Below are 15,312 nucleotides of genomic sequence, written 5' to 3'. Positions count from 1 at the left end.
TAAAAAAATACAGAAATAAACAACAACCAGCATCTGATGTCTTATTGGGCAGTTATTAGATTATTTAATTTTCATAACATTTTACCTTTTCAACAATATATGAACATACTTAAGCAGATCTAAATGAAAATTGAATAGTATATATTGGATAGATCATATTGTTAATTCACTTTTAATTTGTTAAAGCCAAATAGAAAACAAATTAATCATCATCGTCTAGACCGATTCAAACAAAATCTCTTGATATTTAATTAAATCGGCCTTAAAGATTTGCAAAAACTATACTGGAACCCATAGAAAACTAATAAATTGTAGGAATAGCTTTTTGTTTCTCGTATAATTCCAAATTTTAGACAAATAATTTTTTTTAGTTAAATGAACAATCACACATATTGAACAACTGATGAATAATTGGACACCATAGAAAGTTTTACTTGGATATAGTAACTGTGATTGTATAATAATTGTATCTAATAATTGTTCGTGCTACTGTTACATTGCCTAATCAGAATCAGATCCGAAATGTGAAGTTCCGTTTAATTTTCTTGAAAACGTAGAAAATGGAAAGTTAGAAAAATAGTTGTTATGAAAAATGTTAATTTGTTTGATACTGCTTTCCTTCTTTTAATCTCATCTTTTCAGAATTCAAGAATTTTATTTTACAATACTTGAACTCTCGAGAAATTCAAGATAAGGACTCAATACTATGAACGCACTTGATACAATTTCAAAGAGTCAGCAGCCATGATACTAAAAAGCACTTCCACGTGAACAAACGCAGCCTTCGAATCGGCCATAGTTCGGCATTGCGATCACGTCTTCGTTGGAAACAAAGAAGGATGCAGAACTCTGGATGAACTAAATTGGTGAGCACGTTCCAATTATTTAATCTTTTTTCTCTCAATTCTTCACCAAACTTCGAATTCATAAAATATTCAACTAAATACGTACAGGGCATCGTTTGCTTCTATTGCCGCGGATATTGTGGGAGTCCCAGATATCCGGTTCAAGCTTTAGCTAGCAACGGTGGCTCTTCTCGACCTTCTATTCCCTGAGTAGCTAGTACGAATAAGGGCGTCCTTGTGAAGTTTTGCTGTACCTGTTATGAACAACTAGTACATCCCATTACCTACACTCACTTAAGAAACTTGCCTTGCTTCAGAAGTGAATCCTTTTTGTAGTACTAGTCTTCGTAACAAAAAGGGCACCATTACGGAGCATGAGATCTGATCAAATTATTCGTAGTACTACTTGACCAACACCCCCAGCCGGGTGAGGGGTAGAGGATGACTCACACACACTCACACACACAGACTTCCTAGCCTCTTAAATTTTGGTTTCTCTTAAATTTGGCTTAAATTTTGGCTTTAAAATCTAGGTTTCCGAGCCTCTTGGAATTTGGCTTCCTAGCCTCTTGAATGGAGGCTTCAACTCTCTTGAAAGGAGGCTTTCGAGCTTCTTGAAAGGAGGCTTCCAAGCTTCTTGAAACGAGGCTTCCGAGCATCCTGGAAGAAGGCTTCCGAGCCTCTTGGAAGGAGGCTTCCAAGCCTTTTGAAAGGAGGCTTCCAAGCCTTTTGAAAGGAGGCTTCCGAGCCTCTTGAAAGGAGGCTTCCAAGCCTCTTGAAAGGAGGCTTCCAAGCCTCTTGAAAGGAGGCTTCCAAGCCTCTTGAAAGGAGGCTTCCAAGCCTCTTGAAAGGAGGCTTGCAAGTCTCTTTAAAGGAGACTTCCGAGCCTGTTTAAAGGAAGCTTCCTAGAATCTTGAAAGGAGGCTTCCGAGCCTCTTGAAAGGAGGCTTCCGAGCCTCTTGAAGGGGGGTTCCGAGCCTCTTGAAAGGAGGCTTCCGAGCCTCTTGAAAGGAGGCTTCCGAGCCTCTTGAAAGGAGGCTTCCGAGCCTCTTGAAAGGAGGCTTCCGAGCCTCTTGAAAGGAGGCTTCCGAGCCTCTTGAAAGGAGGCTTCTGAGCCGCTTGAAAGAAGTTCCGAGCCTCTTGAAAGGAGGCCTGAGCCTCTTGAAAGGAGGCTTCTGAGCTTCTTGAAAAAGGCTTCTGAGCCTCTTGAAAGGAGGCTTCTGAGCCTCTTGAAAGGAGGCTTCAGGGTTTTTTGGAAAGAGGCTTCCGAGCCTCTTGAAAGAGGCTTCTGAGCCTCTTGAAAAGAGGCTTCCGAGCCTCTTGAAAGGAGGCCTCCAAGCCTCTTGAAAGGAGGCTTCCGAGCCTCTTGAAAGGAGGCTTCCGAGCCTCTTGAAAGGAGGCTTCCGAGCCTTTGAAAAGAAGATTCGGAGCCTCTTAGAAGAAAGCTCACGAGCTGATTGGAATGAAGCTACCGAGCTTTTCGGAAAGGCTATCATGGCTCTTAAAAGGAGGTTCCGTGCCTTCAGATTCTATAATTTGGTGACTCAACGTTTTGTTCCACACTGTGCTGGTTATAATGGCAGGATTTAATAAGTTTTGATTTAATGATCGCCTTGCATATTATGTACAATACAAAGTTTTAAAATAAAACATTACACAATTATCAAAACTTTATCGAAAAGTTATTAAATTGGAATTGAAATACATCCGTCATTGCGTATTTTTGTCCGAGGTACCCCCTGAGGCCACAAAAGCTACCTCCAGGGGTACATGTACTCCAGATTGAGAACCGCTGTGGTATACGAATGCAAAAATGCTAACTTAGCTTAGAAACCTCTGCGATGCGACAATGTCCCAGTTGAGTGGGGAATGTTATGCCAGTAAGAAGAAAAAGAAGAAGATGAAATGGGTTCTGTCGACATAAATCAGGAAGTGAAATGCAAATGCACTGCAAGAGACAATAATAATTTAATGGCTTATAAGCAACTAATTTCAACGGGCTTTAGGTATTGATGATGATGATGGCCATATATAACAAACGGTTTGATCATGATTATACTATTTTTTGTATTTCATCAAAGTTCTGCATGAAGGGCCAAAAATGGGTGGGGACACTTAGACACTTAGACCGATGACATACTCACGCGTGTGTGTGTGCGAACGCGTTCAAGACAAAAAAAATCCTAACACTGATATTCTGCTTTACGAGTGCTTCCCAAGTAGCCATGAAGCTATTTATACTTGTAAAAAACACAGCCCTAAAAGTTGACTTAAAGTGGAAAAGGGCAATTATAAGACCGAATTAATGGTTCATTACTTTGGCATGTTGAAATAAAGCACCAGTAATGCATCGCTGCATTCGTACTGCTGATTTAGGGTATCGTTGCCTGACAGTTGATAAATAAATGCAACAACACATTGTTAAAACAGATCTAATGCAATTAGCATTTGGAATGCCGATTTGTGATTGATATATGTGCAATATTGTAATGCTTGGTGTTACTTGGGTTGGACGCGCTCCGCGTTGCTCGGCGCGATGTTAACAATAGGAAGTTGCGATCTCACTCTTCCTATCCTCATAGGGTTTTATTATTACACACAAAATGAGTCTTCCATTGCTTAAGCTCGAGATTCAAAACACCCACAGTAAGGAAAAATCTAACCAAGAAGCAAAAATCAACGGAACTGACGTCGGACGCATACCGAAATTAAGTCAAGGCTAGGGTGACCATATGAAATTTTCCCAAAGGAGGACAATTCCTTCAAATCGTGTTAAAAAGGAGAACATTTGGTTGAAAAAGGAGGACATGTGAAAGAAATTACCAAACCCAAAATTTCCAGTATTTGATATTAACGTGACTGATTTTTCGGGATGTCGAGTCTACTACTTCATACAAATTTATTAAAATAAAAAAAATAACGAACTCACCATCCTTATAGTGAGATTCTATTTCACAAGCTTCAACCTATTTGAATAATGATGCACACATGTTTGATATATCAATATGCTGGCATTTTAGGCAGCATTGCACAGATTTTAAGCAAGAAAAACTTAGATATGATTATTTTCGAATGATTTTTTTTTAATTTTTTATTTAGGTGTTTTTTTAATTCTAGATTAAGTTCAACACCGGCTTTTTGAATGAGTTAACCATCGCATACATCGCAACGTTGAGCATTAGACAACTCAGACACCTAGTAAACCAGCGGAGATTATTTTTTAAAAACCAACAAGTTTATGTCATGCGAATGCACCTAGACCGCTAACACCATGACCACGAGGCTTTCAACAGTTGCTTGTGGAAATTCAAGGCTGAACACAACTACGGAGATTTTCATTGCAATTTTGAAGCTTTGAGCGGTGTTATTTTCAGATGATTCTAGAACGATGAATCCAAGAAAGATTAGAAATAATTTGTCATTTAATGTAACTTTTTTTTTTTTTTTTTTTTTCATGTAACCCGTTGGCAGTCTCTCGACTCAAACTCTACTCCGGGTCCATCCCTGTTATTCCCCACGGTAATTAAATTTGCTTCTATGAGCCTCTATTTTAGATCAATAACAGACGTAAATAGTCCCCTTTAATAACATAACTGATCACCGTTTTCATCATTATAACTATCACTCATCACTCCAACTTAACACTAGGTCTATTCCCTGTTGATCCGATGATTAAATTTGCTTCTACGAGCCTCTATTTTTGATCATTAACAGACGTTTCTAAGCTACGTTGCTCAAATGGCCACTGTTAAGGCCTGATTCAAATAGTTTTCTACAAAATAATCCCGGTAGCATCACTTATTATCGTTTTCACCACCATCACTATCATAATTACTATTGTCCCTGTCATCACAAATATCTTATTTACAGTCATAAACACACACACAATGAATCGATCTTCAAAACAGCGCTGTTATATATCATATAAGAACCGACACTTTCATAAGAACGACAGCTTTCATTGGACATGTACCGAATATTTTACATTATTTCTAGTACAATTATAAAAAAATTCCCACTTCTAGCACCTCAACTCAATATTGCATTTCATTCTTCATACTCACTGCGAACATGTTCCCATCCCGTTTAAATCAACTCTGTCTTTTACCTAGCTTCTTTTGTCACTATGTCTACACCACCAATATCAACTTGTGTATTAACCTTTTCACTAACAATTGCATAAACACACAACATCACCATTTTCATATCAACAACCATTTTTTTTCACAATTTCATCGAGATCAGCAATCATCACTACTATCCCTACTACAATGTTAATGCAAACAAAAACTAGTCAGTCATTTTTTTTCTAAATTTGCAGTTTCCATCAAACAAATGAAGCTTAAAAAATAATAAGCTTATAATCTATCGCGAGAGTCAGTCTTTTTGTAGATATGATGACAAAGAGAGAAAACTCGAATAGAAATGCATTTTGAAACAATAATAACTAGATTTTGATAAATATGACTCGTTTAAAACTAATTTTGGAATCTATTTAGTCTATTTACCAGGCCAACAACACCGAATACTGTTGCTATAAGCCTGTTGATCTTCAAAAGCTTCGAAATCGCCTCCGAATAAGATTCAACAGGTAATAATTTTACAGACATTTCTTGAGCTTCGATTTTTTGATAGGTTTAGGAAGTCTTATGGTAGATCTTTATGTCTATGGATCTACTGTTAATCTAGTTATAATTATGTCGAATGTTTCTCACTGTGTCATTATTACTCTGTCTGTCTTAGTTATCTTATGTTTTCTACGTTATTCAGTTCAATTCTATTCATTGTAGATTATGTTACGTTTTGATGTCAGTTCATTGTCTCTATTGCTAAAGGTCACTAAAGGTGGGTTGCTAAAGGTTGCTACAGGTATCCTAGTTCAAGCGTATAAGTAAGCACCGCTTAAGAGTTAAACAAACGTGAAGAAATGGTCTTTAAGTTTTCTAATAGTCTCAAAGCCTTACATACAAGCGTAGCGTTACTGTAATTTTATGGGTCGTGGTCAGCTATAGGATTCACTTTTCGGTGGCAAAGTACAGCTTCATCACGCCTATTCCCTATGTATTAGAAAAAAAATATCGAGAATGAAACCAATGTAAGATTGTTTGCATACCATCGTTTTAATTTGTGGTATTTTTAATTATGGCTCGTTAAAATGAGACATAACAAAATAAAAAGGTGCCACGTTCCTAGTTTTGATAAAACTTCTACTCAGTGAATCCAAGAGTCAATTCCCTATTAATGTCTTGATGATATTTTCTACTGGTTAATTCCTACCTAGCTATGTTTTAGCGTGGCTACGACTCATCATCATCAGGGAACGCCTCAGAAAAGTATTTCCGCATAGCAGAGATCATTATCACTGATGAAAAGGACCTCTACCTGTCTGCACCACCATTCAAGGCTCCAAGATACGATGTCTGTTGAATCACATGCACATGCGTAAAATCAGTGCATCAATGCCGGATTATATGGTGTTATAGGTGATATTCTCAATACGGCCGTTCAGAATGGTTCAGCGGATGCAAATTATGGATCATTATTAGGTCTTGTAATTTTAAACAAAACGTTCTGACTACACGCGATAAACTATGAATATTATTATATCGGAGTTTTTAATTAGGATCGCGAATCAAGTAAAAATACTGATAAGTATAAGTTTGTAATTACTACCGACATTGTATTTGTGATCAAAACTGACATTGTGTTTTTAGTTAAAACTCAAGTATACTAAATACGTAACGAAATAAAGTAGTGTTATTAAAAAAAATATAATAATTTACATTATAAATTCTGATTAATATCAAGATACTGATCCAACATCACATCTTCAAGGGCTCCTCACAAGCTACACATTTCATTCAGGCACTTTAGAACGTCCATGTAGTAACTTGTTCACACTTGAAATCTGCCTCGACCAAGTTGGCAGAACGCGCCCTTACCCTTTCTGAACCAAAGGGCAGGGAATTTGTCATTTAATGTAAATTTGGAACTTTATCTTTGATTAGAAAATATTGTTGAATATGGAATATACTTTTGCACCCATCTTTGCAATAGGGTCATAAGGTTGAGTCCTATGTTTCCCCCAACAAATTTTTTAAACATAAATTCCACATGCTGTAATAATACACTATGAGCTTCCAAATATAGTCCACGTTGAATGGAGAATCGGCATTCACTATTGAAATCCATCCTTGCACCATTTTTTGGGAAAACTATTAAGCACTTTTAGTGGATTGTTTACACCTGTTATGGGACGAGTTTAGCACTATTCCATTTAATCCCACCACGCTGCAGGTGACCAGTTTTAGATTTTTCTAGACTATTTGGAGGAAACGTACCATGTGTTGCTATCGAAATATGATTAAATGTGTATTTTTTTCGCAGCAAACCTTGAGAAGCATTTGAATCATTTTAATGGGCTATGACTTTACTTACAAATTCGTGAAATTAGCAATCTATTATTTCAAAACATTCTTTTGGCATCTTCTAATACACTCATGTAATGTATATTATTTACATCTAGATGGATATCACTATTCTATTTTATTCCACTAGAATCACTTTGTATCAACAGATACGTATTTCGTTTTCTACTTGAAAACTGCTTCAGTGTTTTGTTATCGACGTGTTTTTAGTGTTTTGTTAACTCTGTAACATTGTTCATAAGAAGCTCTACAATAATTACATAGACAGATGTAAATGTTACAAATTTGTAAGGAATTGAAACCAAATGTACATTTACAACGGTACGATTAATTTGCCAATGAATCTCTGTTAAATATTTTCTTCAGCGATAACAAAAAAAACTCTCAGAAATTAATGTCTAGCATTGTTAATTGTTTCCTCAATATTTACAAAAAGGAGGACATTTCAGCACAAAAGGTGGACATCCGATTTTTACCGAAAAAAACGATGTGAAGGCCGAACGAGGAAACCATGAAGTAGTCGCAGTCGCTTGCCGTTAGGATATCTAAAGTACAGTTGCAGCAGGAAGAAATGTACTGATGGTAAATGGTTTGACCAATTCGGTGAGTTCATTCCAATATACATTAGGGTAGGGTGATTTCAATGCTTTTTCTGAGGATTTAATTTTATTTTCTGTGTGTTTGTTGGGTGTTAAAAGTTGTGAATCCTCTATTATCTTCTAAGACCTTGCGTAATCAACATGCAACATATAAGTTTCTAAATGTTGAACTAAATGGATTGCAATCAAAGGGTGTATTTTTTTCTCAAAGCAAGTTTGACATTGTATTTTAAAGAATCGTTGCTATAGTGACGTTTCCAGTGATTATTAAGTACGCCCAGCTCATAGATCTAACTCATGTTCTATATAGTTCGTGCCTTAAAATTAAAGCCATCGACAAAACCAAGTAGTTGCGTATACAATTAATTTCGACTGTAGTTTAATGCTTCGGGGATGGCTTTGCAGTCATGGCGGGGTCAGGGCACTGTTGTTTGATCTTGTCCAGCGTTTCGGTCCGTTTGGGGCCTTCCTCGGGGACTCAGTTATTGCGGGTTTGTCCTTGACTGTGGTACTGCTTCGTGACAATCAATGGTTCAGCAGAGCCACAGTTGAAGATGGACCTGTAGGAGTTGAGTCCCTGAGGAGGGTCCCAGACGAGCCGAAGCGTTGGACGGGATTGGATAGCAGTGTTTTGATTTTGTCGGGACTGAGAAGCCATTTCCGAAGTTGAGTATACATGCAAAAATTAGAATACTCGCATGAATTATTGTTCCTCGTATCACTCCTACATAAGCGATTGCTCTTATTACCAGTTGGAAATAATGCTCATCCATTGTATATTCATTGTACTTTTTGAATTATACCCGATTATAAAATCATTCTCATTATTTTCTATTTTTTTTTTTACATTAAACTGGATGATCCCAAGTCGGGATGTACCCCTTTTCTATTCAAATAAAGCCATTTTACGATTGGCGACAGTGTACCTGTTATTTTAATTACTAATATTTTAGCTGGTGGACATAATGACAGACAGAGCCCATAGAGATTGATTTTTTCCAACCTGGAAACATCCTCGATCGGATTGAGAATCTAACTCGTCTTGGAGTAGGCAATTCAAGGAGAGATTACATTAATCGCAGGTTAATGTTTATTAGAATTAAAGATTCTCTTAAGCTGAACACTGGTAGCGGCAATAGAACGCGTTTAAAGCGATCGAAATTGAAGTAATTATTTTTTTTCAATAGCATAATATTTAGCATAATTGAATTGTTGATTGAACTGTAAATTATACGATTGAGAAATCTCATATTAGCTTCAGCTTTAAAATAGATTCCCCATGAGAAAAAATATAATGAACAGGATATAAAAGTTGCATCTTAAACTAGATTATTTCATTCATTGATTTTTTATACCATTTTGTGAACACGTGACAAGATGCGGTTTACGTGACAAGATTATGTTATGTTAACGGCAATAAATGTTGTCCATGGTTTTGGACAACTAATTACAAATGCATTATAATGAAAAGATACAATCAAATTGTAGTTTTTCAAGCGTTAGGGAATTCAAGAACGTAGCACGTATTAATGTCTGTGGATGTACATAATACCATTTATATATACCTAGACAAGAGCGAATAATGTTTTTAAAGAGGGGCAATAAGTACACTCAATCCTTGACATAAACACTTTTAGTTTGAATTTGACATTAGCAATGCGGGAAGGGGTTTTCCATATATGATTCTTCTCTTCTCGTTTCAGAGAGCGAGCAATGGCGCTTAAACCTAGGCTTATTAGCCAGGGCAAGTCTAATACCTTGTCCCATCCCAGGAAGTTAAACATCTAGGAAAACGGAGTGACACAAATTTCTTAGCATGGTCACTCCCAACGTTTGAATAAACTTATCATATCATTTGCTTATGATGATATTCCAAAACTAAATTCCCTACCAACCATCCAACTCCTTGACATCTATGAGGGCGTCGGTGAGTCGCTGGCCTCTCACTAAGTAGATGTCATATCATCATTTCCTTCCCTTCCCTAGTAACGGAGAAGATGGGCGTGGCCGGCAATGGTAGTTTTCATGCTTTATCATTTTGGACCTCCAATTGGGTTGCTATTAATTCCCAAATAGTAATCCATAAGCAGTTGGGGTAAGAAAGTTAAAGAATACACATGACAGCTATCAGTATGCAATCTACGAAATACTCCGTTACAACGCAACGCAACGCAACGCAACATCCGATTTTTACCGAAAAAGGAGGACAGGTTCTCCTTTAGGATACCATATGGTCACCCTAGTCAAGGCGCCATGACACAGGCAAGGCAGGATATTCAACTGGTTGAGCTATTGAAAAAGATTATTGACTCCAAAGAAGTACCAAACAAAAGGCAAGCTACAAATCACCACTATGTGATGGTAGTGGTTGATGTTTCTCAAAATCTGTTCAAGGACATGAATGCACCACATGGTTTCATAAATGTCACGGAGATCGTTGTCCATTGTGCTAATGCATATGAAACTATTTTGTCCAATGTCAAGTAATAATGATATTTGGCTTTAATGTATTTAATATAATCTGAACTTCAATTGCAACATTTTATTTATTATGATACATATCTCTTCTAAAAGGCACCTCTTACAAAAACTGAAATTCTCATTAGATTATGAAAATTATAGACAGCCAAGGACAAATTGTGTGTGGATGATTTCATCATTCAGAGAAATGCTACAGTAAATAGAACCAGGCTTGTAAAATGTCATCTGCATGTCATTTGACTAATTTGTTCATAACTTTCTTTAGAAGCCAAATTTATCCCATAATTTTAGATGTACTCATAACGCTTGAGTAGGGCTATATTTTTGTCCAAGAGTACATTGCTCTAAATATAACATCTGAGGTTGGAGAGTGAAAACTCTCCAAAATGTCACGTGTCATTTGACATAATGTCATTTGAATGACATTTTGCCTCCCACGCCCCAGATTACATATTTACAGCAATGTCTTGTTAAACAAAGTTGTAGGCACATTTAAGAGCTATAAGTTCGTCATACATCATGAATTGATAGCTACCTTCTGAAAAAAGTTCTGGGAAAATTATACAAACGAATGCAAATGACATTTTTCAACACAGAATAGAACATTAAATTTTGTCTATATAAAAAGGGTGCACTAGCCACAGGACCCAGACGACTGAGCGAAGGCGACAGTAGGCAAACTAGATTCAAACAGCTTTCTGAATGATATACCTGTGAATGGGTCAGCCAACTCGAAGAAAAATGATGTAAGGCCGGATGTCATAGTTGAGAGCTGGAATGGTTTTGTCGTGGCAAAGATTGTAATGGCAGGGCTTCAAAAGTCAGTGAGTCTTCAAAAATCCTCTGGGTCAAACAGTCAAACCATTTAGACAAGTTCAGGAACATTAAGAACTTCGGAAATACGTTTTCATCCGTTGTAATTCTGATACCTACTACCGAGTATTTTCCTGAAAAAATAACCTTCATCACGATGCCGTTTCACAGTTTAAAGATGCTTTTTGAGTTCAAACATTATGAAACAACGTTCTTTAATATACAAACAGATGAATGGAAGCACCAGGACTAAGTTTACTCCCCTGACAATAACGGCACAGAACGGTGCCATACCAGGAAATTAGACGCGTTATTAACGTACGTGAACTTTATTTTTTCAAAATTTAATTCTTGTTGTTTTCTTGTAGGTATTCATATTATGGACGATCGCACAAAAAGTCAACATAATTTGGCGAGTTAATAAGAGTGCGACAATTGGTACATGCATTGATGTATTCATATTGTGAATCAAGCGTTTGGATTTGCTGTATTGAGATGTCATATTCAAAAAAACAGTAGTACAAATGGTACATCAACCCTTTTCCAACTCTGTTTTAATTATGGTGTGAACTTACAGCAAATGTGTCAGGTTCCACGTTCACAATAGCATTCTCGTTCATCAGTCTTCGCTCGTTCGACGATTGTTGGCGATAGTGGTGTTTACTCTGCGATTGAGGCCGACCGTCACTGAAATGAGTTAAACAAAACAGCAATTCATGAAATTCCCATTCAAGCAACTGCGTGTACACCAAAATCAAAAACAAAACCAATAGCAAGGAACGCATCACGACACGGTGTGCAAATTGCAGTGAATTGAAATAAACTAAAGTACTTACGCGGACGTGCTCGTCGGCAAGGACACCTTATCGGAATTGGTCCGGCCCGAGCTGAGACTGGCCAGTTCCGAGTCACGACGCGAGACCGGATTGTACGATGCATAGTTGGTGTAAACTGATTGTCCGGGCGGTCTGCATGCAGCGTAGCGAAGATTGCCGAAACGGGTGTGGGTGATGGTGATTTGGATGCAGCGGCGATGACGAATGTGCCGGGGATGGGGATGCGGTGAAACGAGTGTTACGGTGCGACGGCGATGGGAAATCCATCAGAAGCAACATAACAGCAACCATGTGCAAAACAATCCACACACAAATGAACAAACGTGCGCGAGGGCAAGCATTTTCGGGATGGGATGGTATCGAATCAAAATGGGATGGAAGGGAGCGATGATTGCGAGGGATTTCAACGAATGGGTAGCGGGAAACGCAAAACATCATAGACGGCAGAAGCGCATGCGTTTTGTTTAATTCGAGATTCATAAGGACAAAAGGAAAGTAAAATGAAAAACATACGGCACGCATACAATCACAAACGGTTTGTTCAATTTTTAACGATTTGAGCAAATGAGGATGAAAATGAAAAAAAGAAAGAAAAATTAAAATGATTGAATTAAAAACATAGTAAATAAATCAAGCATAGACTAAACTTAGCTACTGTAAATATAAATTTGTGTTTTTAGGTATTTTGTGCCATTCGAAGAGTTTAGATTGAATTAGACGATGATGAGGTGCTGCGATTCTGATTCTTGCATAATATAATGTCAATCAAAATGCTTTTGTAAACTTGGTTTCTGCAATTTTCTAAAAAATCTCTATTTAAATATAAAATCAGCCATCTATTAAACAAGCGGTTCTCAACCTTTTTCTAGAGAGGTACCCCTTCGAACTTTTACATTTATTGAGGTACCCTCTATTTTTCGCTCTAAATGAAAACTAATAACATATATGGAAAAATTGACCTGAAACCTAACGGGATTTATGTTGGCTGAAATTGTCATCACTCTGTAAGTTTATAGATCAAGCTTCCTACAGAATTTTCATGACTATTGGAATCTTCCGAGCTTCTTGAATGGAGGCTTCCGATCCTCTTAAATGGTGGCTTTCGAGCCACTTCAAAGAAGGCCTCTGAGCATCTTGATAGGTCATTTCAAAGCCTCTTGTAAGAAGACTTCCGAGCCTCTTGAAAGAAGTCTTTCGAGCCTCTTGAAAGGGGTGCTTCCGAATCACTTGAGCCGCTTGAAATGAGGCTTCCGAGCCCTTTGAATGGAGCTTTTCGAGCATCTTAAAAGGAGCCATCCAAGCCTTTTGAAAGAAGGCTCCTGAGCCTCTTGAAAGAACTTTTCGAGCCTGGCAAAAGGAGGCTTTCGAACCATTTGAAAGTAGGCTTACAGGGGTTTTGTAAGAAGGCCTTCGAGCCTCTTGAGAGGAGCCTTTCGGCTTTCTTGAGAAGAGCCTTTCGGCTTTCTTGAGAAGAGCCTTCCACGCCACTTGAAAGGAGGCTTCCGGGCCTCTTGAAAGGAGACTTCCGGGCCTCTTGAAAGGAGGCTTCCGGGCCTCTTGAAAGGAGGCTTCCGGGCCTCTTGAAAGGAGGCTTCCGGGCCTCTTGAAAGGAGGCTTCCGGGCCTCTTGAAAGGAGGCTTCCGGGCCTCTTGAAAGGAGGCTTCCGGGCCTCTTGAAAGGAGGCTTCCGGGCCTCTTGAAAGGAGGCTTCCGGGCCTCTTGAAAGGAGGCTTCCGGGCCTCTTAGAAGGAGGCTTCCGGGCCTCTTGAAAGGAGGCTTACGGGCCTCGTGAAAGAAGGCTTCCGGGCCTCTTGAAAGGAGGCTTCCGGGCCTCTCGAAAATAGGCTTCCGGGCCTCTTGAAAGGAGGCTTCCGGGCCCCTTGAAAGGAGGCTTCCGGGCCTCTTGAAAGGAGGCTTCCGGGCCTCTTGAAAGGAGGCTTCCGGGCCTCTTGAAAGGAGGCTTCCAAGCCTCTTGAAAGTAGGCTTCCAAGCCTCTTGAAAGTAGGCTTCCAAGCCTCTTAAAAGGAAGCTTCAGAGCGTCTTGAAAGATAGATTCAGAGTCTCTTGAAAGTAGGCTTCCGCATCTTCCAATCCTCGTGCACAGAAGAAACTGAGCTTTTCAAAAAAAACTTCATTCCTCTCAAATAGTGGCTTCCGGACCTTTAGAGTCAAGATTTTAGTTCGGAAGCATATTCTGAACATATTATTCAACATTTTGTTTCGATCAGGTAGATTGAAATTTTTAAACTTTGTTCATTGGACGTTTTTTTTGCTTTTGATCTATTGTACACAGCCCTGCATACACTGAGCGAACTTTAAAATCAACTTTGTCAACAAATTTTAACAAAACAGTAAAGCTACACACTCAGTTTTTGTTTCTGCAGTTCGGCAAAATCCGTACAGCCATATACTCAGCAAAAAATAGCTGGTATCCCGTCAACAGTGGCGTTTCTTAGCTGATTTTCGGGTAATTATTAGCTGATTTTGGGCAATTTTGACAGATACACACTAACTTTCAGTTATTCAGTGACTAAATAAAATTGTATTGCTTCTTCTTTTTTCCCACGGAAATTTTTCTCGGTTTCCGTCAAAAGCGAGACTACACAAAACTATGAATAATCCTGAATCCTGCATTTGACGAAAATTGAGTAAAATTTCTGTGGGAAGAAAAGAGACGGCAATACAATTTTACTTATTTAGAGTGTATTTCAATCAAAAAACAGCACGTAAAGGCTTTGTATATGAGTAAGGCAAAAACATGTCAGCTGGGCCTCCGCTGTGTAAATCTTGGTTAAAGTTTAACTAATTACCAAGATCCCGGTGAAAAATAAGTTTGTACGACATTTTTGCGGGTGTTCTACGAAAGGCTGAATACTCATAAGACTGAACTCAAGAGGCTAAAATATTGAAAGGCTGAAGTTGGAATGTAGAGCAATTGACGAAGAAGAAATAGCGTCTCTAGTTAGACTTGCGAGCCATTCCGAAGATAAAGAGTTCAATTCTCAATTCGATTGAGGATGCTTTCGGGTGTGTTATGGTAATTATGTTTCAATATTTTTTTTTCAAAAGTTCACTTAACTAACTTTGTGTATCAGGTCATCACTCTGAATCTGCAATCGTCGGAGTGAGAATCCTATGTCCTACACTTTTCATTTAGGTTTGTAGTGAAACCACCAACTGCTTCAATCCCTCTTTATCGGCGAGAGTCTAATGTGCAATCCAACATAATTCAATCAAGAGATAACCCTGCGAATGGCTGCGAATTGAATGGTCCTAATAGAATTCATACTCTTTAACTTCTAAAATCCAAT

At 38.2% G+C, this 15,312-nt stretch overlaps 1 protein-coding gene across 7 annotated transcripts in view; it reads right to left on the bottom strand.

The window, feature by feature from the left end:
* The window catches only part of LOC134223222 (axin), a 105,873-nt gene that overhangs the window by 14,084 nt on the left and 76,477 nt on the right, over positions 1-15,312 (bottom strand). For all 7 annotated transcript variants that reach the window (XM_062702365.1, XM_062702364.1, XM_062702361.1 and 4 more), the window contains exons 4-5: positions 12,003-12,134; positions 11,742-11,853 (exon numbers count right to left, since the gene is read on the bottom strand). In XM_062702365.1, coding sequence (XP_062558349.1) covers positions 11,742-11,853; positions 12,003-12,134 — 244 coding nt within the window. The remainder of the gene's footprint in view (positions 1-11,741; positions 11,854-12,002; positions 12,135-15,312) is intronic.

Source organism: Armigeres subalbatus, chromosome 3, assembly GCF_024139115.2.
Source record: "Armigeres subalbatus isolate Guangzhou_Male chromosome 3, GZ_Asu_2, whole genome shotgun sequence".
Lineage (NCBI taxonomy): Eukaryota > Metazoa > Arthropoda > Insecta > Diptera > Culicidae > Armigeres > Armigeres subalbatus.
Note: the sequence above shows the minus strand (reverse complement) of the source record. Positions and strands in the feature narration are given on the sequence as shown.